This window comes from Coregonus lavaretus, assembly GCF_964263955.1.
Source record: "Coregonus lavaretus genome assembly, chromosome: 23".
Taxonomy (NCBI): domain Eukaryota; kingdom Metazoa; phylum Chordata; class Actinopteri; order Salmoniformes; family Salmonidae; genus Coregonus; species Coregonus lavaretus.
In genome coordinates, this window is record NC_140010.1 from 20487281 (window position 1) to 20513932 (window position 26652).

The following is a 26652-nucleotide window of genomic DNA, read 5'->3' on the forward strand; positions in this document are numbered from 1 at the left end:
GGGCAAACAAGTTTCTCCCAGTCAGTTTTTCCTATCTATCAGTTTCTACAGTGTGTAATACAGCATAGGATGGACACAGCAAAGGGTGGTGTGGCAGGTGAAAGCTTTGAAGGAAGAAATTGATCAGTAAAGCTTGTTTTTCTGTAGTACAAGGTAACAACAGAAACCAGCCAAGGTAAACAGCTGTTCTCTATCTCCTACTCTATCAAAAACCTGTAGCTGTGTGAATGTCGCTGTTGGCACAAAGATCAGTCATGTAATTATTTCAACTAAATTAATCTACATTACTGAGCATATTAATACGCTCCTCTGACAAATATGATATATGATACCAAGATAATTAAAACCTTCAGTCTTACATATTAATTAAGCCCATATTGGCCAACACCTGATTATTCCTTTATTTTCTTCATGCAGAAATGATCCAAACTGCACGCAATAAAGGATGTCTTGAATTAAGAGATTCCTTTTTATGTTCTCCTATTAAAGGATGTTCGCATATACTATCTCTTGTACAGTAGCGTGAGATGTGCATGGATGTACTGTGCTGTACACTCACAGTAAGAACAGCCATAGACTTCCACTCTCAGGCCGATCCTCCCCTCTTCGCTCCACTCCAGTGGGATGAAGCGGACGTAGCGTGTTATGATTGCATGCTGCAGATCATGGCGGACCACACTCTCGCTGTTGGAGTTGCCTGAAAATGCCTGGGAAACACAACCTTTAGGTTCCACATTTTGAAGCCAATTATTGTTAATGGGGAGCATTTTAGATGGTGCACAACCAAAACGCAATAGAGCTCGCCAGTTTGTAGTCCTAAAAACCAGAAATGAGTTACTTCTGGTTCGTTCAGTCATTCCTATGGGGAAAGAATGGGGGTTTGGGATAAACACCAAAAATAAGGTCTGAGGTGAACACAGGCTTAGGAGATACAGTGGGGGAAAAAAGTATTTAGTCAGCCACCAATTGTGCAAGTTCTCCCACTTAAAAAGATGAGAGAGGCCTGTAATTTTTATCATAGGTACACGTCAACTAGGCCAGACAAAATGAGAAAAAAAATCCAGAATATCACATTGTAGGATTTTTAATGAATTTATTTGCAAATTATGGTGGAAAATAAGTATTTGGTCAATAACAAAAGTTTCTCAATACTTTGTTATATACCCTTTGTTGGCAATGACACAGGTCAAACGTTTTCTGTAAGTCTTCACAAGGTTTTCACACACTGTTGCTGGTATTTTGGCCCATTCCTCCATGCAGATCTCCTCTAGAGCAGTGATGTTTTGGGGCTGTCGCTGGGCAACACGGACTTTCAACTCCCTCCAAAGATTTTCTATGGGGTTGAGATCTGGAGACTGGCTAGGCCACTCCAGGACCTTGAAATGCTTCTTACGAAGCCACTCCTTCGTTGCCCGGGCGGTGTGTTTGGGATCATTGTCATGCTGAAAGACCCAGCCACGTTTCATCTTCAATGCCCTTGCTGATGGAAGGAGGTTTTCACTCAAAATCTCACGATACATGGCCCCATTCATTCTTTCCTTTACACGGATCAGTCGTCCTGGTCCCTTTGCAGAAAAACAGCCCCAAAGCATGATGTTTCCACCCCCATGCTTCACAGTAGGTATGGTGTTCTTTGGATGCAACTCAGCATTCTTTGTCCTCCAAACACGACGAGTTGAGTTTTTACCAAAAAGTTATATTTTGGTTTCATCTGACCATATGACATTCTCCCAATCCTCTTCTGGATCATCCAAATGCACTCTAGCAAACTTCAGACGGGCCTGGACATGTACTGGCTTAAGCAGGGGGACACGTCTGGCACTGCAGGATTTGAGTCTCTGGCGGCGTAGTGTGTTACTGATGGTAGGCTTTGTTACTTTGGTCCCAGCTCTCTGCAGGTCATTCACTAGGTCCACCCGTGTGGTTCTGGGATTTTTGCTCACCGTTCTTGTGATCATTTTGACCCCACGGGGTGAGATCTTGCGTGGAGCCCCAGATCGAGGGAGATTATCAGTGGTCTTGTATGTCTTCCATTTCCTAATAATTGCTCCCACAGTTGATTTCTTCAAACCAAGCTGCTTACCTATTGCAGATTCAGTCTTCCCAGCCTGGTGCAGGTCTACAATTTTGTTTCTGGTGTCCTTTGACAGCTCTTTGGTCTTGGCCATAGTGGAGTTTGGAGTGTGACTGTTTGAGGTTGTGGACAGGTGTCTTTCTATACTGATAACAAGTTCAAACAGGTGCCATTAATACAGGTAACGAGTGGAGGACAGAGGAGCCTCTTAAAGAAGAAGTTACAGGTCTTTGAGAGCCAGAAATCTTGCTTGTTTGTAGGTGACCAAATACTTATTTTCCACCATAATTTGCAAATAAATTCATTAAAAATCCTACAATGTGATTTTCTGGATTTTTTTTCCTCAATTTGTCTGTCATAGTTGACGTGTACCTATGATGAAAATTACAGGCCTTTCTCATATTTTTAAGTGGGAGAACTTGCACAATTGGTAGCTGACTAAATACTTTTTTCCCCAACTGTATTATACGTTTTGTTCTATGAGGTAATATTAGTCAGTTAACATGACATTTATGAATTATGGAACCTTTTATGTGCTTTATGTGCTTTTTTTTATCACATAAATGCTTAAGGATTCACAAAAAGTGACGTTAGCTGATGAAGATGATCTCATAGAACAAAATGTATAAGATCTGTTGACCACAGACCTTATTGATACACGAATGACAACTAACACACTCACCCATATGTTGCCATCTTGCAGATATGGTCTCCAGTTCCTTCCTGTATCACTGTACAGGAGTCTGTACTGGGTTGTCCAATCAGAGCTGCTGTACCGGCCCTGTGTGGCGATAAAGGTGACTTGCTTCCTGGTGCCCAGGTCCACCTGCAGCCACTGGTAACGGTCAGCATCCACTGGAGACCAGCCTCCAGCACCTGGAGATGAGAGAGACTATCAAACCAGCTCCATAACCGTTAGTATCCTCTGCTCCTATGTGGCAGAAAATATGTGAGTGAAGTGAATGAGACTGCAGCTTAAAATATTTGAGATGATATATTGAGATTGAGATATTAAGCTTTTATTCTGAAGGTTTTATTTAATACCTCCTCTCCTGTTGAGCTTTGCGTATCCAGCCCCATATCCACCGGAGTACACAGAGGAGCTGGTGAAAGCCGTGTGGGAGAGGGGTGTGGCCAACACTTCATCACATTTCCCTGGAGGGCAACACAAAACACAAGATACAGACAATGGAGGAATGAGTCATCATCCCATAAAATGACACTTCAGCATGTTTTAACAAAATCAAATCAAATCAAATGTATTGGTCACATACACATGGTTAGCAGATGTTATTGCGAGTGTAGCGAAATGCTTGTGCTTCTAGTTCCGACAGTGCAGCAATATCTAGCAAGTAATATCTAACAGTTCCACAACAAAAACCTAATTCACACAAGTCTGAGTAAAGGAATGGAATAAGAATATATAAATATATGGATGAGCAATGTCATTATCAAAGTGGCATAGGCTAAGATGCAATAGACAGTATAGAATACAGTATATACAGTGGGGAAAAAAGTATTTAGTCAGCCACCAATTGTGCAAGTTCTCCCACTTAAAAAGATGAGAGGCCTGTAATTTTCATCATAGGTACACGTCAACTATGCCAGACAAATTGAGGGGAAAAAATCCAGAAAATCACATTGTAGGATTTTTAATGAATTTATTTGTAAATTATGGTGGAAAATAAGTATTTGGTCACCTAAAAACAAGCAAGATTTCTGGCTCTCACAGACCTGTAACTTCTTCTTTAAGAGGCTCCACTGTCCTCCACTCGTTACCTGTATTAATGACACCTGTTTGAACTTGTTATCAGTATAAAATACACCTGTCCACAACCTCAAACAGTCACACTCCAAACTCCACTATGGCCAAGACCAAAGAGCTGTCAAAAGACACCAGAAACAAAATTGTAGACCTGCACCAGGCTGGGAAGACTGAATCTGCAATAGGTAAGCAGCTTGGTTTGAAGAAATCAACTGTGGGAGCAATTATTAGGAAATGGAAGACATACAAGACCACTGATAATCTCCCTCGATCTGGGGCTCCACGCAAGATCTCACCCCGTGGGGTCAAAATGATCACAAGAACGGTGAGCAAAAATCCCAGAACCACACGGGGGGACCTAGTGAATGACCTGCAGAGAGCTGGGACCAAAGTAACAAAGCCTACTATCAGTAACACACTACGCCGCCAGGGACTCAAATCCTGCAGTGCCAGACGTGTCCCCCTGCTTAAGCCAGTACATGTCCAGGCCCGTCTGAAGTTTGCTAGAGTGCATTTGGATGATCCAGAAGAGGATTGGGAGAATGTCAGGTGAAACCAAAATATAACTTTTTGGTAAAAACTCAACTCGTCGTGTTTGGAGGACAAAGAATGCTGAGTTGCATCCAAAGAACACCATACCTACTGTGAAGCATGGGGGTGGAAACATCATGCTTTGGGGCTGTTTTTCTGCAAAGGGACCAGGACGACTGATTCGTGTAAAGGAAAGAATGAATGGGGCCATGTATCGTGAGATTTTGAGTGAAAACCTCCTTCCATCAGCAAGGGCATTGAAGATGAAACGTGGCTGGGTCTTTCAGCATGACAATGATCCCAAACACACCGCCCGGGCAACGAAGGAGTGGCTTCGTAAGAAGCATTTCAAGGTCCTGGAGTGGCCTAGCCAGTCTCCAGATCTCAACCCCATAGAAAATCTTTGGAGGGAGTTGAAAGTCCGTGTTGCCCAGCGACAGCCCCAAAACATCACTGCTCTAGAGGAGATCTGCATGGAGGAATGGGCCAAAATACCAGCAACAGTGTGTGAAAACCTTGTGAAGACTTACAGAAAACGTTTGACCTGTGTCATTGCCAACAAAGGGTATATAACAAAGTATTGAGAAACTTTTGTTATTGACCAAATACTTATTTTCCACCATCATTTGCAAATAAATTCATAAAAAATCCTACAATGTGATTTTCTGGAATTTTTTTTCTCAATTTGTCTGTCATAGTTGACGTATACCTATGATGAAAATTACAGGCCTCTCTCATCTTTTTAAGTGGGAGAACTTGCACAATTGGTGGCTGACTAAATACTTTTTTTCCTCACTGTACATATGAGATGGGTAATGCAAAATATGTAAACATTATTAAAGTGGCATTATTAAAGTGACTAGTGTTCCATTTATTAAAGTGGCCAGTGATTTTCAAGTCTGTATGTAGGCAGCAGCCTCTCTGTGCTAGTGATGGCTGTTTAACAGTCTGATGGCCTTGAGATAGAAGCTGTTTTTCAGTCTCTCGGTCCCAGCTTTGATGCACCTGTACAGACCTCGCCTTCTGGATGATAGCGGGGTGAACAGGCAGTGGCTCGGGTGGTAGTTGTCCTTGATTATCTTTTTGGCCTTCCTGTGACATCGGGTGCTGTAGGTGTCCTGGAGGGCAGGTAGTTTGCCCCCGGTGATGCGTTGTGCAGACCGCACCACCCTCTGGAGAGCCCTGCGGTTGTGGGCGGTGCAGTTGCCGTACCAGGAGGTGATACAGCCAACAGGATGCTCTCAATTGTGCATCTGTAAAAGTTTGTGAGGATTTTAGGTGACAGGCCAAATTTCTTCAGCCTCCTGAGGTTGAAGAGACGCTGTTGCGCCTTCTTCACCACACTGTCTGTGTTGGTGGGCCATTTCAGTGTGTCAGTGATATGTACGACGAGGTACTTAAAACTTTCCACCTTCTCCACAAGTTCTCTTCTTCCTTCTAATTGCATTTTATATTACTGCTCCTTACCATATAAGGTTTTTTGGAGAGACTAGCACATGGTAGATCAAATCCATCCATGTGACGTCCCTTACCATTCACATAGCAGACAATTGGTGGTAATGACTGGAAGCAAAGGCCATTCAATATAAGTACAATATGTCTGTCAATGAATATGGGCAAGGCCAATTTCTGTCTGGTTTGGTTATTATTGAACACATTAATAGCAATACATGAATAGCTTTGAAAAACAAATCAAACGTTCAGCCTGTCATGTTCCTGGTAGACATATTCGACCATGACTGATAGACACACTCAATCTTGATGAATAACTTTCCATAGACTCTAACAGACTCCTAGCGCAACTTTTGTTGATGGCTCAATCTTGCTTGGCTACAGAGGTCAAGGGTTCGAATTCAGGGCAGCATTTCAAAACTCACTGCACACTCTGTACAATCTCATTAACTACAGGCCTCCAAATCAACATGCACCATGCACTCATGTTTAATTGGAGCTGCAGAGGTCAACATCATTTCCAAAAGTCAATTATCACGCTTGAATCTGTAGCCATAAGCCAGATACATGTTATATACTTAAAAAGCTACTTTATAGACTTCAGGAAAGGTTACACTGCTCTCTCACTAACAAACTATGACATGCAGATTCAGATTTTAATGATGTAGCTACCTCGTACCCAATTTGTTCTAGAGGAATTATCTGTATAACTCCGCTGTATACATTCCTGAGGTTTCCCTATACACCAAACCAACTGCTTGGTAAATAATGCAAGAATAGTGTCAATATCCCCCTGTGCAATCACAGACTATAGCTAGGTTTTCATCTAACTGGCGACAGATTTTCATGTGAATATTCTCAAATCTGCATAAAAACAATATGCGCATTTTCCCACCAGAGATGTGTTTCTTTCAAATTGACTTGGATAAAAGGCTTTGTGTGATGATGTAGTGCACACAAAATGTAATTTTTTGCTTAATTTTTCATGTACCGAATAAAAATCTAAAGTTCAATGTGTTTCCATTGCATTTTGAACTCTACCGATAGTTTAGTCACAAAAACTGTTGCGTTTATAGCAAATGTGTCTACTCTAGTCTTGGTGCGTGCGCTCTAGCCAGCAGCTAGCAGATACAGGGTGGTAGGCTGTGAGGGTAGGCTAGTCTACATGATGAGATTATTATGGATAATATTTTTATTTGTCAAACGGCAGTCAAGCATCGATCATCATGTCACCAGAATAAGATCCTCGATATTTATTTGAAAGGAGCATCAAGATCAACATGCACTGTACCGATACTTCCTGTTTCATCACAGCTGCCGTGATTTATTTTATACGATATGAGTTTACTTGCATAAAAACTGTGGATGGAAACGTGGTTTATGACACGACCACTAGACAAGGACCAATGTGATTGTGGACATCTGAATCACCTACAGTCAGAATGTTGCTGGACTGCTGAGTACCTAAGGAGTGACATTGATTGTTTGTTACTTTCCCTTTATTGCCTCAATTAACGTTTAACAGAAAATTGCCTCCATCAATGTGTCTGCCCAGACTGACAAAGAGGGAATGCTTTCTATTTGATAGAAACGCAAAATAACAAACAAACAAGTAATTTCCTCTTTGTATTTTGACAGGTGGAGAGGGAATGTGTAGCCCCTCACAACAGAATAAAGTATCCAGACAACAAACACTTTCTAAGACCCAAGAAACCTAACAATTATTTGTGGATGAAAATGTTGAAACACATTGCCATGTTTTAGAAAATGCCCCTCTGCTTTCCAAGACACATTTTGTCAAAACATTTTGAGAGCAGCACTTGAAAGTGGAAGAACTTAATCACAATACTGTAGCTTCGGCATTATGAAAGTTTTCTATACACCAGATTAGTCATATGCTGAGTGTTGACTGAGTTTCACTCATCATCTGTGAGCAAATATTGTGCTGTATGCACACCCACACACCAAAGACAAGTCTTGTATCATGACCGTCTGTTGTAGTGAGATTGTCCCAGATGGTTGAACATACATTAAGTGAACCAGATGAATTCCTTGGCGCATAAAGTCATGGCTTAGATGCTGACAGCTCATTTCTCAGACTGCTGTTCATCTACTGTAGCTGTGGGCTGAGCCTAGATCTCCCCGTCTCAGATGTACACAGTCCGATGTTATTGATTTGGCAACAGAGCCTAAGTGCAGTCTCCTGTGATAGCCTCATTTCTGCTAAGAGCACAACGAAGACCTTCAATATCAGCAGCAGCAAGGCCCACTCTCATCTCATGTCTAGGACTGGCAGTACACATTTTCCTTAAACGTAGGAAGAATCATTCCAGCAGCCTTTAGGCTACAGCAGCACAACATCAACAAACATTGGCCTTACATGAAAACTAATTAATTGAGCACGATGACTACAGGGGAGCTAATGTTGCAAAATGGCTGTTGGTTATTCTGTACATCAGCACCTTTTCCTTATTACTAATTTATTGTCTAACAGTGCATGAGCTGCTGAGTTTTGTTTTAGTGGAGAATAGGCAGTTTATTCTATTTACATCACATGGAACTAGGCATATATTATCATATCTATTTACACAAAACATTAGTGGTAATGTGGTTACTGGTGACTATAGCCACACGCCCACTAGCTGTCATCAAGCTAGGCCTAAGGCTTATAGTCAGACACAAAATGTATTCATTTTATGAAGCAATTTAAAACCAGAAGCCTCCTAAATATGCAAGACAATGTTGCTGGGGATAGGCTAATGAATTGGGTCCACCATGTAATGCTCCTTTAATTTGTTGATGACCCATGTTTTTTTGCTGCGCCAAGGTCAGTGACACAATGGTAGAGTCGCTAATACACTGAGAAGTGTGGCATGTTAATCAGACCGCTCGCTAGCCTCGCCCACATAAAAAATACTTACTATAGAATTCTGTAGTAAACTGTAGTAAACTTTAGTATACTGTAGAATACTATACTACACACTGTAGTCATGTAGTGCTTACTTTAGAATGTTGTAGTATACTGTAGAATACTATACTACACACTGTACTCATGTAGTGCTTACTTTAGAATGTTGTAGTATACTGGATAATTCTATACAACACACTGCAGTATCCCTCGATCGTGTAGTGCTTACTATAGAATTGTGTAGTATATTGTAGAATTCTATACAACACACTGTAGTATCCCTCGATCGTGTAGTGCTTACTATAATATGACTAATATACTATAGTATTCATATAGTGTTTTGCGGACATGACTGTAGTATACTGTAGTATTTACTGTAGTGTTTTTGTGGACATGACTAGTATATTGTAGTAACACATGCCGATTAGGGTTAGCTAAAATGGCACAACTACCAGACAATGCCAGTTACTGAACATAAGACACAGGTTCTTGACAGACCACCTATCGAGTTGGGTCAACAGTTCTAAGCAATGCAACGGACCAGACAACACCTTGCTCTACTCTGACAATCATAAATACTTAGGATTTCAAGTCACATATCATATCATCAAAGAGGATAATTTAAAATACTTCGCAGATTTATGATTGTGTGAGTAGAGCTAGCCACTTTCTGGGTATGTATTATTGGTTGTCTGGTGATTTTGATTATTTCTACTGGTAAAGCCAAAAGGAACTGCTGGTTGGTTTTTAATCTTTGTACAGAATTCCCTGCGGTGACATGGAGGCGGGGGAGGGCATTCGAGGGCACCCATCTCTATAGTCACAGGAGGACAGAGGGCACTCTATATAACTCTATTGCAAGGCATTTATATGGGCATGTTCGAAGGTGCCTCTTTTCAATCCGGGTCTTTCACCCAGACAGAGCTGAGTAGTTGAGCGCAACGAACAACTTTCACAAAGAACAACCAGTAGGCGTCATTGAAATGTGAGTACAAGCGTTTTATCTTATAAAAGAGGATGAGAAGAGTACTCTCTTGCCATTGTTTGTTTTGTATAGTTGATATGCGAAATGCTAACGGCTCAGTCAAACAGCTATTTTGAGTCTACTGATCTGTTCTCTTTAGTACTTGTAGTGTTAATGGCACATGCTTATAAGTGTTGCATTTTTTCTGCATTGCCTTTGTTATGCTAATTTGGCCTGCTTAATGGCTATGCTTGCTACTTTTCTTAGCTTTATATTGTTTGTTATGCTATGCATGTAGCCATTGATTAAATTATCCTGCTATAGTTTCGGCCTACCATGCCGCATGCCATTGCACCCCTTTCTGCTGTTCATTGTTTACTACTGCTATATTTGTATAGTTTTCCAAATGTATATGCTTATTGCATATTGTCATTGCTTATTGCCATTAATAGACAATTAATTATGTACAGTGGCTTGCGAAAGTATTCACCCCCCTTGGCATTTTTCCTATTTTGTTTCCTTACAACCTGGAATTATAATGGATTTTTGGGGGGTTTGTATCATTTGATTTACACAACATGCCTACCACTTTGAAGATGCAAAAGTCAATACTTTGTAGAGTCACCTTTTGCAGCAATTACAGTTGAAAGTCTCTTGGGGTATGTCTCTATAAGCTTGGTACATCTAGCCACTGGGATTTTATCCCATTCTTCAAGGCAAAACTGCTCCAGCTCCTTCAAGTTGGATGGGTTCCGCTGGTGTACAGCAATCTTTAAGTCATACCACAGATTCTCAATTGGATTGAGGTCTGGGCTTTGACTAGGCCATTCAAAGACATTTAAATGTTTCCCCTTAAACCACTCAAGTGTTGCTTTAGCAGTATGCTTAGGGTCATTGTCCTGCTGGAAGGTGAACCTCCGTCCCAGTCTCAAATCTCTGGAAGACTGAAACAGGTTTCCCTCAATAATTTCCCTGTATTTAGCGCCATCCATCATTCCTTCAATTCTGACCAGTTTCCCAGTCCCTGCCGATGGAAAAACATCCCCACAGCATGATGCTGCCACCACCATGCTTCACTGTGGGGATGGTGTTCTCGGAGTGATTTGTGTTGGGTTTGCGCCAGACATAGTGTTTTCCTTGATGGCCAAAAAGCTCAATTTTAGTCTCATCTGACCAGAGTACCTTCTTCCATATGTTTGGGGAGTCTCCCACATGCCTTTTGCTTATTTTTTTCTATAAGCAATGGCTTTTTTCTGGCCACTCTTCCGTAAAGCCCAGCTCTGTGGAGTGTACGGCTTAAAGTGGTCCTATGGACAGATACTCCAATCTCCTCTGTGGAGCTTTGCAGCTCCTTCAGGGTTATCTTTGGTCTCTTTGTTGCCTCTCTGATTAATGCCCTCCTTGCCTGGTCCGTGAGTTTTGGTAGGCAGCCCTCTCTTGGCAGGTTTGTTGTGGTGCCATATTCTTTCAAATGTTTTATAATGGATTTAATGGTGCTCCGTGGGATGTTCAAAGTTTCTGTTATTGTTTTATAACCCAACCCTGATCTGTACTTCTCCACAACTTTGTCCCTGACCTGTTTGGAGATCTCCTTGCTTAGTGGTGTTGCAGACTCAGGGGCCTTTCAGAACAGGTGTATATATACTGACAAATCATGTGACACTTAGATTGCACACAGGTGGACTTTATTTAACTAATTATGTGACTTCTGAAGGTAATTGGTTGCACCAGATCTTATTTAGGGGCTTCATAGCAAAGGGGGTGAATACATATGCACGCACCACTTTTCCGTTATTTATTTTTTTGAATTATTTGAAACAAGTTATTTTTTTCATTTCACTTCACCAATTTGGACTATGTGTATGTCCATTACATGAAATCCAAATAAAAATCCATTTAAATTCCAGGTTGTAAATCAACAAAATAGGAAAAACGCCAAGGGGGATGAATACTTTTACAAGGCACTGTATGTTCATTGCTGTTATGGCCTGTTATTTGCACCTTTCTGAGTCTCCTTTTTAGATCAACCATACTCAATACAAAGCCAACCAAGTCTCAAGACAAGTCTCAACTGTCAATCATTCCATGTATCCTCTCATTGCATGAATCTATAAAGCCTCAAACTGAACTGCATCTCTGCCTCCGCCTGCTCTTTACCCGGAGTACCACAGTAGATGAGCATCACCATAACTCTCAATAAAACCTCAATCGTTACAATCTTGTAACTGAAGAATATTGAGTGACCGACTAGGAACCAAAGGTTTTGTCAGTGTTTCCCTGGGAACCCTTATTAGGGGAGGCCATGCAGGGAATATATAAAAGCACCCCTTAGTCATGTTCAAGTGAGAGCGGTGTACCTGTGTGTGGTTTTTATTTATTTGAGCAATCATTTTGTGACCATGCTGTCGTGAATTTTTTTTTTGTGTGGTCGATTGTTCTGAATGTTATGTGTTGAATTTGATTATCAGTGAGTTTATTCATGTTACAATATTCAAGATGTTCACTTTAAAGCCACTGCAATACTGTCTATTTTGTTTTCAGTTGGAGAGGCTTTCCTGGTTTGAGATCCAGGCAGTTTATTGGCAGCATCCTCTAAGGCAGGGTTTCCCAAACTAGGTCCTGGGGCCCCCCCTGGGTGCATGTTTTGGTTTTTGCCCTAGCACTACACAGCTGATTTAAATAATCAAAGCTTGATGATGAGTTAATTATTTGAATCAGCTGTATAGTGCTAGAGCAAACACCAAACCGTGCACCCAGGGGGGCCCCAGGACAAAGTTTGGGAAACCCTGCTCTAAGGTGACTAAGTAAAGTAATTTGTGTTCCAAATATCTATTTAAATGCAGTGCTTAACTGTATTTCTCTACCATCAGAAGTACAGTATTTGTCACTGTTTGGTCATCTTGTGAACTTGGTCAGCGGAATCTCTGAAAGCACGATTTCAGAAAGCTATCTAGTGGAAGTAACAGATGTAAGTTGTGTTCTCTTGTTAATGTGTGTTCTGTCTCAAACAAGCAAACCTAATCCTTGAAGCTTTAAACATTGCTTGTTCTCTGTTTCTATACAGTTTCCTTTTAATGGAACTAGATCCTGTCTAACGTTTAATGTTACAATATATATATATTTTTATATCCAAAAGGTGTTGTCTGGTCCGTTGCATTGCACGAACCTGTCTTATGTTCTGGTTGAGATGTTCCCCTCATTAAACAGAAGGCGTAGTCTGGTAGTTGTGCCATTTTAGCTAACCCTGGTCGGCAGGTGTTACTACACACAGAACAAAAATAAATGCAACATACAACAAATTAAAATATTTTACTGAGTTACAGTTCATAAGGAAATCAGTCAATTGAAAGTAATTGGGCCCTAATCTATGGATTTCACATGACTGGGAATACAGATATGCATCAGCTGGATCAGGAAACCCGTCACTATCTGGCAGTGGTGGAAAAAGTACCCAATTTTCATACTTGAGTAAAAGTAAAGATGCCTTAATAGAAAATGACTCCAGTGAAAGAAAGTCACCCAGTACAATTCTACTTGAGTAAATGTCAGTGTTTGGTTTTAAATATACTTAAGTATCAAGTGTATTTTTACTAAAGTACTTTACACCACTGCTATCTGGTGTGACCATTTGCCTCGTGCCGAGAGACATCTCCTTCGCATAGAGTTGATCAGGCTGTTTGTGGAATGTTGTCCCACTCTTCAATGGCTGTGCGAAGTTGCTGGCTATTGGCAGGAACTGGAACACGCTGTCGTACACGGCGATCACGAGCATCCCAAACATGCTCAATGGGTGACATGTCTGGTGAGTATGCAGGCCATGGAAGAACTGGGACATTTTCAGCTTCCAGGAATTGTGTACAGATCCTTGCGACATGGGGCCGTGCATTATCATGCTGAAACACGAGGTGATGGTGGCAGATGAATGGCACGACAATGGTCCTCAGGATCTCATCTCTGTGCATTCAATTTGCCATTGATTAAAATGCAATTGTGTTTGTTGTCCGTAGCTTATGCCTGCCCATACCATAACCTCACTGCCACCCGGGGGCACTCTGTTTACAACGTTGACGTCAGCAAACCGCTCGCCCACACGACGCCATACAATGTCGGTCATCTGTCTGGTACAGTTGAAACCGGGATTCATGCGTGAAGAGCACACTTCTCCAGCGTGCCATCAAAGGCGAGCATTTGCCCACTGAAGTCGGTTACAACGCCGAACTGCAGTCCGGTGAGGACGACGAGCACGCAGATAAGCTTCCCTGAGACGATTTCTGACAGTTTGTGCAGAAATTCTTTGGTTATGCAAACCCAGTTTCATCAGCTGTCCGGGTGGCTGGTCTCAGACGATCCCACAGGTGAAGAAGCCGGATGTGGAGGTTCTGGGCTGGCGTGGTTACACGTGGTCTGCGGTTGTGAGGCCTGTTGGACTTACTGGCAAATTCTCAAAAACGATGTTGGAGGCAGCTTATGGTACAGTAATGAACATTAAATTATCTGGCAACAGCTCTGGTGGACATTCCTGCAGTCAGCATTCCAATTGCACACTCCCTCAAAACTTGGGACATCTGTGGCATTGTGTTGTGTGACAAAACTGCACATTTTAGAGTGGCCTTTTGTCCCCAGCACAAGGTGCACCTGTGCATGCTGTTTAATCAGCTTCTTGATATGCCACACCTGTCAGGTGGCTGGATTATCTTGGCAAAGGAGAAAAACTCACTAACAGGGATGTAAACAAATTTGTCCGCAAAATGAGAAATAAGCTTTTTGTGCGTATGTAACATTTCTGTGATCTTTTATTTCAGCTCATGATAGATGGGACCAACACTTTACATGTTGCGTTTATATTTTTGTTCAGTGTAGAATATACTACAGTCATGTCTGCAAAAATACTGCAATATACTGTCCAAAGACACTACAGCAAATACTGCAGTATACTAGCTATGTCTGCAAAAACACTACAGTAAATACTATAGTATATAAATATAGTAATACTACAGTATTTAGACCATAGTATAATATAGCATTTTTTATGGGTCACACCGAAACACATAAGCACAGTGGTGTAAAGTACTCGTTACATTTTAAATGCTTAGCAGGACAGGAAAATGGTCCAATTCACGCACTTATCAAGAGAACATCCATGGTAATCCCTACTGCCGCTGATCTGGCAGACTCACCAAACACACATGCTTTGTCTGCAAATTGTGTTGGTGTGCCCCTGGCTATCCATATTATTATAATTTTTTACTAGAAAATGGTGCCGTCTGGTTCGTTTAATATAAGGAATTTGAAATGATTTATACTTTTACTTTTGATACTTAAGTATATTTTTGCAATTACATTTACTTTTGATACTTAAGTATATATAAACCAAATACTTTTAGACTTTTACTCAAGTAGTATTTTACTGGGTGACTTTCACTTTTACTTGAGTCATTTTTTATTAAGGTACTGTATCTTTACTTTTACTCAAGTATAACAATTGGATACTTTTTCTACCACTGCATATGTCATGGGTTAGATTTAATCTGTCATTGTGGAGCTTCTGACTTTCTGGGCCTTATTAGCACAGCCCAAGCCGTGGCTGCAGCTGAGCTGTTATTGGAGCATGGCCTCCGCTTAAACTAATGGAATGGCATATTTTGTCACCTCCAATGTATGTGTTCAATGATATGGATCTATGCAGCTGTACATTGAGTATGTGCTTTAGGCTATGTATATTGACCTTGTTCAAAGATTTCCCTGAGTCAAACTAGGTAGCTATTGTATTGATGGTATTCCAGAGCGAGAGAGAGAGAAAATGTCTATAGGCTTCTGTTCTCCTGTTATTTTTCAACAATAAGTGAATGGCACTATGATGCCACACGTGCCGACAATGCTAAACAGTAGGTCCCTGCAAAGCCGATAAGTGTCGTAAGGACACTTGCTCACAGGATTAATGTAAAAGTAGAAAAAGAGTGTTGGAACAGATTTAATTCACTATATCAGCAAATGAAGCTCTAAGAATAATTATTCTCAGTGGGACCATTACTGTACTTTCATTCTGCTGTGATAATGAATTAGCTACTACTCATTGAGCACCAAGTCTTAGCCCTCTAAGCGGAAAATTATAGAAGCTAAATCATTTATTCTGCTGGGAAGTTTGATAGAGTGATGTCTGAATGTTGAACTGTATTGTAGAACACATTAAAACATCAGAGAACAGGGATACAAAATTGAAATGTGGCAGCAAATCACAATTTGACACATTTTTATTCATGGTGGAGCACTTCAGCTTCAAATGACATATTGCTCCGTTACATGTCAGTCAAATTGACATATTTATATTTCCGTGCCTTTAGATTAGTTTGAACAAAAGCAACAAGCTTTCAGAAGCCATCCCTGTGAGATTAGTGGAGAGTAACCAAGCATCAAATTAAACACGCTCCTTCCACCTCCTGCTGTCCTTCATAGCAAATGGATATGAGTCTTTTTGAGTGTTTAAATAACTCTCAAGAAGCTGCTCCTTAACACGACAATGCTAGACGCACAAACACCACTCGATCATTGGCAATTTAGACACAGGACTTTATTTGCAGGAGTGTTAATACATTTGTTACATCTGTATTCAGTAACTGCTGCTATATAGGTACTTTACTTTACTCTTCTGTCAAGGAGTTCAAATTCGTCCATATCACATGAGGTATAGGGAACATTACTTCTCAGGTACAGTACTTCCATAAGGACATAACCCACTAAGGGGTCATTACGGGTGATATTCTGCCAGAGAAATGGATGTGACATTGATCAATAATGGAAGCCTTCTAAGAACTGGAATAACCAGGAAAATAATTATGTTAATATCGCTGACATAAAATTGGTGGGTGTGTCTAAACTTAATATGAACTCCTCCTCGAAAGTAATGCCGGGGGAGATATCAGTGAATATGAGTCTGAATGGATATGAGGAGAGGGGAATCAAAAAGCTCATTTGAATAGAGAAATATGACAAGGTTTACACCAAGTACAGTCATCTCTTTAAGTATCTTAGATCACAGAATGCTTGTTATTGCATCTGCGAGTTACAGTACAGTCAAGTCTCCTTAGAGATATGTCTTACAAGCTCAATGAAAATGCTTTGTTTCACTTATCACTTATTTTGCCCCCCATCCCATACTAGATGTGAACTCCAAAACAAATTCAAACTATTTTTACCATTTTCTCATACAATTATCTGTATGCATCATTTAACTATCTATTAACACACAAGAATAGCAAAAATAGTTCACTGCTGCATCACAGTAAACCACTATGCTGCTGCTACAGTATGAAAAACATTTGGTTTAAAATGTGCAATAAAAAGGGGACAAGGATTAATGAGACAGGTTTTTAACAGTAAACCAGAGCAGATGCTTTAAAGAGAGTTCTGTGCCAGAGACAGGGTTAGTCCCAAATGTACCTCCTTAGTTTAGAGGCAATGGGGCCACACTCAAACGCACTCAACTATCCCCACCATAGCATAGATAGGATGTTCCAAACAGGATCATGTTTAATACGGAACAAAGCTCAAAATACGATATGGGACTACATCATTGTGCATGCTATATTTGATAATGGATTTCATACAAGGCCATGTTTTTGGATAACTCCATTCACAGGAGGAGCAGGCTTTAAGATAAGCTCTGAAGCTTGTGGTAAACAAAGCTATTCAATTTCCACTATTTAGCTAACGCAACTGGAGCTAATTACAATAAACATATATTTTTTACAACCTCCCTAAAATTATGACGTTAAAAAGTTGATTTTAATCTCTGATTTCAGTGTTGGGAGTCATCTTGGGAGTCTGACTGACTGACACTCCATATGTTGTGAGTCAATACGGGTGATTACTTTTGTTGTGAACGCTGTCAATTATGCCTCTCCAACCCACAGCCCCATCAAGTGGTAATGACTGAGCTAGACTTTGAATAGCTCCATCCTCAGCTCCCTCTCTTTGTTCGACCCAATCATACTGAACACAGCATCTGCCCGCACTGCTCACAAATGAATACTGATTTTGAACGAAAACATGGTCTGTCAAAAGCTGGTGATCCGTGGGGAGGTCTGCTGCCTGAAAGCGAGTGCATGCGTGCTTCCTTTTTAATCTTCTCTTGCTGGGACTCAGAAACCCCAATGATTCACTTCACAATCACACGCAGAGAGTTATGACCGGCAGTCAGCCATGGCAAGACATTGTGACTGGGAGTGTGTTTCCTACGGTTTTAACCCCCCCTCTCAATCAAACTGCAAACAACAATGTGATAAATGCGTAATCACTTCAGATATGCATGTATAGAGGCCATGAGGCCAAGCTGTCTCCATATGTGCAACGCCAGTGACTGTGGAATAATGGCCACATTTTACTAGAGATTTAATGTGGTTTGTTGTGGTATTGATATTTTGGGGGCTGATTTTGGGCAGGTCTTTGTTCTGGAGCTGTCCACCAAGAGTGAACAAAAGGAGGAGCCTGGAGAATGGGGGGAGGGTCACGACAAGGGCGTCACATGGGTACAAATCATGGTGGCAGGTGTCCAGAATCTTAATGAGCTTTCTCATTTGCCTAACAAAAAACCACCAATCTAGAGGTTCATTCTCAAACGGGGATATGCAGCAATATTATTATCTGGAGACGCAATCATTATTCCCCTACTTACATGACCCAGGCAGCAGCTTCAGTTCAATATTATTGTTAACATTCAGTTGTTGAGGGTCACTGGACACGAGTATAAAATCCATACTCTCTCTTTCACACATAGTAATAATCCTCTCTCTTTTGTGCCATATGTTTATAGCACAGTTTATTACAGGTATTTATGCCTCAAATATGCATGATTCATCTGTTTTTATAGTTTGTTTGGTGAACTAGAGAGAGACCTGATTTGTTTTGGTCTATTCCCTATGGCTTCTCTATGCAGGTCTTTGAGCTACCTTAGTGAGGGTTGACTGGTTTCATTTATTTATTTAATTGGCCAAATTGTATTACTCTGATTTTGATTTATCTAATTCCTTTAGCCAGGGAAAGTACATTGAGTCTGATGAATTAAGCGATTAGTTCTAAGATTTAATTTCCCGGGTGAAAAAATAAAGAATTTAATAAATTGCATTTTTTATTGATCAATCCACTTTTTTTAAGGTCCTGAACAGTCATTCTGAAAATTACTTTTTCTTTCATGGCTAACTACCAGGAAGTTTGAAAAGACAGGTCGAGTGGGCGGGGAACTTATATTCATGAGCTTGCCTTGACTGACCAGCACAGGCTAATTTGGTGATACACAAAGTAACTCAAACAACATTGAAATTGCACCTATGATATCATTCTTTTATTTTTTGGCATGTCTCTTGTGATGCGGTTCACAGCAGCATTGATGGATATTGACTTGACAACTGCATCAGAGTTTTTAACAACCCTTCCTCCCCTTTTGTTCCATGCTGGCTGAAGACCTAGCTAGCCAGTAACTAGCTAACACCAGACATAGATGAAAGGAGAAACACATATACTGAACAAAAATATAAACGCAACACGCAACAATTTCAAAGATTTCACTGAGTTACAGTTCATAGAAGGCCCTAATCTATGGATTTCACTTACTGGGCAAAAGCGCAGCCATGGGTGTGCCTGAGAAGGCATAGGTCCAACCACTGGGGAGCCAGGCCCAGCCAATCAGAATGAGTTTTTCCCCACAAAAGGGCTTTATTACAGGCAGAAACACTTTACATGTTGCGTTTACATTTTTGTTCATTATAAGTATCTTTGCCATAGATGAATAGGGTAAACTTTGAATTATATTTGCCGACCCCCTACAGTCACATTTTGGCACCAGTGGAGTTGCTATCTAGCTATATAAACCACGCCCCTCAAACACGCCTTCTCCGATGTTGGTTACAAGGTAGTACTTATTTAAATTAGGTAAGAGAATGTCAGAAATGTTATATTTTGATTTGCATTTTAATGAGGGAAATAAGAATTTGACCCCTCTGCAAAACATGACTTAGTACTTGGTGGCAAAACCCTTGTTGGCAATCACAGAGGTCAGACGTTTCTTGTAGTTGGCCACTAGGTTTGCACACATCTCAGGAGGGATTTTGTCCCACTCCTCTTTGCAGATCTTCTCCAAGTCATTAAGGTTTCGAGGCTGACGTTTGGCAACTCGAACCTTCAGCTCCCTCCACAGATTTTCTATAAGATTAAGGTCTAGAGAGACTGGCTAGGCCACTCCAGGACCTTAATGTGCTTCTTCTTGAGCCACTCCTTTGTTGCCTTGGCCGTGTGTTTTGGGTCATTGTCATGCTGGAATACCCATCCACGACCCATTTTCAATGCCCTGGCTGAGAGAAGGAGGTTCTCACCCAAGATTTGATGGTACATGGCCCCGTCCATCGTCCCTTTGATGCGGTGAAGTTGTCCTGTCCCCTTAGCAGAAACCCCCCCCCCCAAAGCATAATGTTTCCACCTCCATGTTTGACGGTGGGGATGGTGTTCTTGGGGTCATAGGCAGAATTCCTCCTCCTCCAAACACGGCGAGTTGAGTTGATGCCAAAGAGCTCGATTTTGGTCTCATCTGACCACAACACTTTCACCCAGTTCTCCTCCTCTGAATCATTCAGATGTTCATTGGCAAACTTCAGACGGGCCTTTCTTGAGCAGGGGGACCTTGCGGGCGCTGCAGGATTTCAGTCCTTCACGGCGTAGTATGTTACCAATTCTTTTCTTGGTGACTATGGTCCCAGCTGCCTTGAGATCTTGCATGGAGCCCCAGGCCGAGGGAGATTGACAGTTATTTTGTGTTTCTTCCATTTGCGAATAATCGCTGTTGTCACCTTCTCACCAAGCTTCTTGGCGATGGTCTTGTAGCCCATTCCAGCCTTGTGTAGGTCTACAATCTTGTCCCTGACATCCTTGGAGAGCTCTTTGGTCTTGGCCATGGTGGAGAGTTTGGAATCTGATTGATTGATTGCTTCTGTGGACAGGTGTCTTTTATACAGGTAACAAACTGAGATTAGGAGCACTCCCTTTAAGAGTGTGCTCCTAATCTCAGCTCGTTACCTGTATAAAAGACACTTGGGAGCCAGAAATATTTCTGATTGAGAGGGGGTAAAATACTTATTTCCCTCATTAAAATGCAAATCAATTTATAACATTTTTGACATGCGTTTTTCTGGATTTTTTTGTTGTTATTCTGTCTCTCACTGTTCAAATAAACCTACCATTCAAATTATAGACTGATCATTTCTTTGTCAGTGGGCAAACGTACAAAATCAGCAGGGGATCAGATACTTTTTTCCCTCACTGTACCATTGGTGTATTAAAATGAGAGTTATGGTGATGTCACCTTCTCCCCTTAATAATTAATCCAAGTGTTTGACATGGGGGAGGGGACCAGAAACTTGACACACAAATGTGACATGTGGCCACAATGAGTCGGTCTTTATGTCCCAGAGGTCACTACAAATCCCAAAAGGTCAACACAGAGACATCAATGGAAGTCAAGGGCTTCCCTTCTCATTAGGCAGGTTTCCATTGACCCAGGTTTATTCGACGAAAGCAACATTGCAAAAAAAATTGCGACGTGTAATGGAAACAGCAGATACAGGATACATTTTCTAAAGATCAACAACATTTTTATCCGTTCGACATGGGTGGATTTGTAACTTTCTTTATTGTGACAAATGATGATGGAAACTGTGTTTTTCGAATAAATTATGATTGCCAAATCATTTTGAAGGTGATGTCACCACGTAACTATAAATCTCCACTCCACATTTCATTCCAAATGTCTACTGCTTGCAAAATAAAAAAATGCAACTATAAAAATAATGTTTCTTTGCAGGACAAGGATTGTCCTGACTTTCAAGAATGCCTGAATTGCATCGCCTTGCTTTTCTGGTTGGCTGGCAAGTTTTACCATCCAATTATTTAAGATTTACAGGAGTGCAAGTTTCACCATGGCACGGATCGTGGTGATACGTTGGTACATGAGAATTATTAGAACATAAAGCAAATATTAGTAAATTATTGCAATCTATCCATGCTGGCTTTCGGGGATACCTGAGACATGAAACAGATAGGTGGGAGGGCATACATGCTGTCGCCAATTCATTAATGCGCAATTTGCCTTAATGGGTAATGGAAACACTTCAACCACTACATTTTTATTTGACACTGTAGGTTTTTGCAAAAGTGTTTTTTTTAGGTGTGACATCATTACGTTTACCGACACAATATAGTTAAATGGAAAAACGCACCCTAGCAGGCATTGTCTAATCTATTTTCTATGCAAACTTTCTAAATGTCAAGAAAAAAATAACTGGAAAAGTTAATGAAAACATAGCTACTGACAGAAGGTACTAGCAAAAGCACTAATCTGGTTTTACCATGTTAATTTACTAACCCTTATTTAACCATGTAAATCACTTAAATAACATAATAATCGGTCAGGGAAACTGCTACAATTAAAATCCAATCATATTTCCATAGAATTTCACCATTTGGATTTCAATGTTGCTCTAGTCTAACACACTCAGTATACATATGTAGTTACGGTAACCAGGTAGCTTCCAGCTTCATCTGATCTGAGACGTTCAGAATGGTGAAATCCAACCTTCATTAAATCAAAACTTTCTGCCTCTCTACTCATACAAGTAGTGAAAGGTCAGTGCTTGCTGGAGGAAAGCAATTAAATGTGTTTAGTAGCTCTTATAGCCACTCTCCCTCTGTTTCTCTCTCCCCCGTTTCTCTCTCCCCCTGTTTCTCTCTCCCCCTGTTTCTCTCTCCCCCTGTTTCTCTCTCCCCCTGTTTCTCTCTCCCTCCGTTTCATTTATGAAAACTGAAGGAACATTGCAAACGCAAGTTGTGACGATAATGATAACAGCAACTAGAAGTGTATATTTGGAGTGTTAAGAAAAATGTATCCTTATGATGTGGCAAGAGGTCACATATTTGGTACACTCACTCTTTAAACCTCACATGGAATAGTTTTCACACAGTGTTAGTGAGGTCTCTCTACCTCAGTGAGCACAGCCTGCAGTCAGCTCTGCCTGTGAAGTCCAGTGTCAATGGTCAGGCTGTGTTCACTGAGTCTGGGCATAGCTTTTCTAATTTGTCTGCGTGTTTCTCAATTTGCCACTGAAACAAACTTATTTCGCACTGAAAGAACGGCGAGGGCAAAACTTCTGAACACTTTACCACAATGTACACAACCTCTTGAATATACAGAATTGACAGAGCTTTTTATGGCTTCATTTGGAGGAGCTAATCATCCTTCCCTCTTAGTTCTTGGCAGACTATTGGCAGTTATACAGTATGACAGAAATTACATGTAATATCCCTCCCTCTGTTCCTCAAATATGAACATGGGTTACCGTTACACTAAGGCCAAGTGTCAGACAGGCATAGGCAGCGTGTCCAACAGGGAAATACATTTGCCAAAATTCCTAATTACTCCTGTCTACAGTGCATTCGGAAAGTATTCAGACCCTTTGGGCAGCGCATGCGGCAAATGTAGGACTAGCTGATTGTTGAGTTTCAGCTGTCGGTGAAAAGCAGCTAAAATGTGTGAAGATAAAGTGTCTTGTGTATAATTAAAAATGTTGAGACAAGAAGAAGGGGAGGGGTGTGTGGCGAAGATGTACACCACTATGTAATGTCTGTTAAATAGCCAAATGTAGTGCCAAATAGCACTGAGTTATGTGATCTATTTTTTGTTTTATTTCAGTTTATCTGGTTGTCTGTTTACTGCTGTCCTGGGACTTCTATGCTCTCATTTCAGGGCATCGTAATCTCTCTTGCACATGTACACGTGTAAACAGAAACATCCACACAAAAATATACTGAACAAAAATATAAATGCAACATGCAACAATTTCAATGATTTTACTGAGTTACAGTTCATATAAGGAAATCAGTCAATTGAAATAAATTAATTAGGCCCTAATCTATGGATTTCACATGATTGGGCAGGGGCGCAGCCATGGGTGGGCCTGGGAGGGCATAGGCCCACCCACTTGAGAGCCAGGCCCAGCCAATCAGAATTCGTTTTTCCCCACAAAAGGGCTTTATTACAGACATAAATACTCCTCAGTTTCATCAGCTGTCAGGGCGGCTAGTCTCAGACGATCCTGCAGCTGAAGAAGGCGGATGTAGTGGCGGCAGGTGGCAGGTAGCTTAGTGGTTAAGAGCGTTGTGCCAGTAACCGAAAGGTCGCTTGTTCTAATCCCCGAGCCGACTAAGTGAAAAATCTGTCAATGTGCCCTTGAGCAAGGCACTTAACCCTAATTGCTCCTGTAAGTCGCTCTGGATAAGAGCATCTGCTAAATGACTAAAATGTAAATGTAGAGGTCCTGGGCTGGCGTGGTTACACATGGTCTGCGGTCATTAGGTTGGACGTACTGGCAAAACTGCACATTTTAGAGTGGCCTTTTATTGTCCCCAGCACAAGGTGCACCTGTGTAATGATCATGCTGTTTAATCATCTTCTTGATATGCCACACCTGTCAGGTGGAGGGATTATCTTGGCAAATGAGAAATGATCACTAACAGGGATTTAAACAAATTTGTGCACAAAATATTTTATTTCAGCTCATGAAACATGGGACCAACACTTGGTTGCATTTATATTTTTGTTCAGTATAGATATATTTGTTAAATAATTACTTTGCTTGTACAGGTCTTAATGTTTAACAGTTCCATTTAAAGTGCATGTCACATGGGACCAGCACTCTCACCCAGCCATCAATAGATCTGTATCAATCTAGTTTATTTTATGCCTGCTATGTTAGGTTAGACAAGTTTAGCAATAAAGAGTAAAGCATGCTAACAAGGGTACTTCCTAAAACACATGCTTATTATTATGATAGCTATCCTTCATATGTGTGTATGTAAGTTAATGATTAAGCTTCATTAACTCATTACTTATCACAGAATAAAACGACACTAGGTGTCCTGATCTATACCGTTTTAATTGCATTTTTAAATAAACTTTTTGGAGACTCAAATTTGCCTTCAGTAAAAATAAACTATATTGCCGTGCACTGTAATAAAACCGCACTCTCCCGTAACAAAACTGCAGAAACATCTATCAAGGAGGAAGATTATTTTGACACCGACCAAACGTAGCCTATACTGTAGCCATTCAGAATTATCTATAGGATCTACGAACGACACAAGGAGGCAGGTCAAATGTAGCCTAATAATCTGCATAGCCTTATCCCCATAAATAAATACAATAACAGACGATTATCCGTTTAAGCACTGAAAACACCGGTATTCTTCTTCTGCCATGTGTTCCAATCAGGTCTGATGCCGAAGTGTTAAACACTTTGACGCATAACACTCTGCCTGCAATGAATGCCCTGGTCCTGGTCCTGGTCCTGCACAAGAAGAGCACAAAGCAACGAAGCTCAGGGCATATCATAGTGTGTGTTAGCCTACTTACTGGATGCTGAAGATGCTGAGCTGAGGCTGCTGATGCAACTGAAGATCCAGAGCAGTAATGTTAGCTCCGGTCCAGGAAGCATCTTCAATTAGAGCTTGAAACAATGGAAATTGTGGCAAGTTGTTGTTTTCCGTTGCCTATGGATGTTTCGTATAGTAACCCGCCTCTATAGGCGGAAACAAGCTGAAGACAGCTATCCAGATAGGGCTTTATTAGCAATATTGAAAGTGGCTGCTACCAAGCTATGGCTCGCTTACACGCTGGTGCGCAATATTCGCTACCTCTCGTGTCACCCAGCAAAACTGAACACTTGACAAAAACGGTCCTCTTTTTCAAAGAATATCCTCATGAAACATGTTTTTTCACTCCACTGCCCCATTAGCTCTAACTGCATTGACGGATACTAGCTTTCTAATTATGATGGGACAGACAGAGGAGTCGCTGTCCAGGGACTGAATTGGAAATTGCCTTGCTGTTCCCCTTTATTTCGGTGATGATGGTATGGTCCACCAAACATACACAAGGGGACACGCGTCGGTGAAATGAAATTAAGGAGGAGAACATTTTACTCTGCCACATATAACATTTGGTCCTAGTCTAAAAGAGTAAAGCATACAGAGTTATATTTTCAGAGTTGTATATGCTCAATTTAGTGTTGCGTCATTGCGTTTCAGTCTGCATAATTGTTACTTCTTTAACTTTCTGCAGTGTTGTTCAGTAGGCCTATTCTAGAGTGATTTATTTAGAGTAATGTTTACTCTCACAATATAATCACAAGTTAATTCAACTCATATGGAGTCAAACAACACTATTTTGGGGGTTACAGTGCCTTCAGAAAGTATTCACACCCCTCGACTTTTCCACAATTGGTTGTGTTACAGCCTGAATTTAAAATGGATTAAATGTATATTTTGTGCCACTAATCTACACACAATACCCCACAATGTCAAAGAGGAATTTTGTTTTTAGAAACGTTTACACATTCATTAAAAAAATTAAGCTGAAATGTCTTGAGTCAATAAGTATTCAACCCCTTTGTCATGGCACACCTAAATACGTTCAGGAATAAGAATGTGCTTAACAAGTCACATAATGCGTTGCATGGACTCACTCTGTGTGCAATAATAGTGGTTAACATGATTCTTTAATGACTACCCCATCTCTGTACCCCACATATACAATAATCTGTAAGGTCCCTCAGACGAGTAGTGAATTTCAAGCACAGATTCAACCCCAAAGACCAGGGAGTTTTTCCAATGCCTCGCAAAGGGCATCTATTGGTAGATGAAAAAATAAAATAAAATAAAAAAGCAGATACTGAATATCCCTTTGAGCATGGCGAAGTTAATAATAACGCTTTGGATGGTGTATCAATACACCCAGTCACTACAAAGATACAGGCGTCCTTCCTAACACATTTTCCGGAGAGAAAGGAAACCGCTCAGGGATTTCACCGTGAAGCCAATGGTGATTTTAAAACAGTTAAGAGTTCAATGGCTGTTATAGGAGA

At 40.9% G+C, this 26652-nt stretch overlaps 1 protein-coding gene across 1 annotated transcript in view; it reads right to left on the bottom strand.

The window, feature by feature from the left end:
- Positions 1 to 25224, bottom strand: part of LOC311099066 (contactin-associated protein-like 2) — a gene marked incomplete at both ends in the record, with an annotated part of 71586 nt that extends 46362 nt beyond the window's left edge. Inside the window, 4 exons of the mRNA XM_084139682.1 lie at positions 560 to 707; positions 2757 to 2950; positions 3119 to 3229; positions 25143 to 25224. Of these exons, the coding sequence (XP_083995808.1) occupies positions 560 to 707; positions 2757 to 2950; positions 3119 to 3229; positions 25143 to 25224 (535 nt within the window). The remainder of the gene's footprint in view (positions 1 to 559; positions 708 to 2756; positions 2951 to 3118; positions 3230 to 25142) is intronic.
- Between the last annotated feature and the right edge of the window lie 1428 nt (positions 25225 to 26652).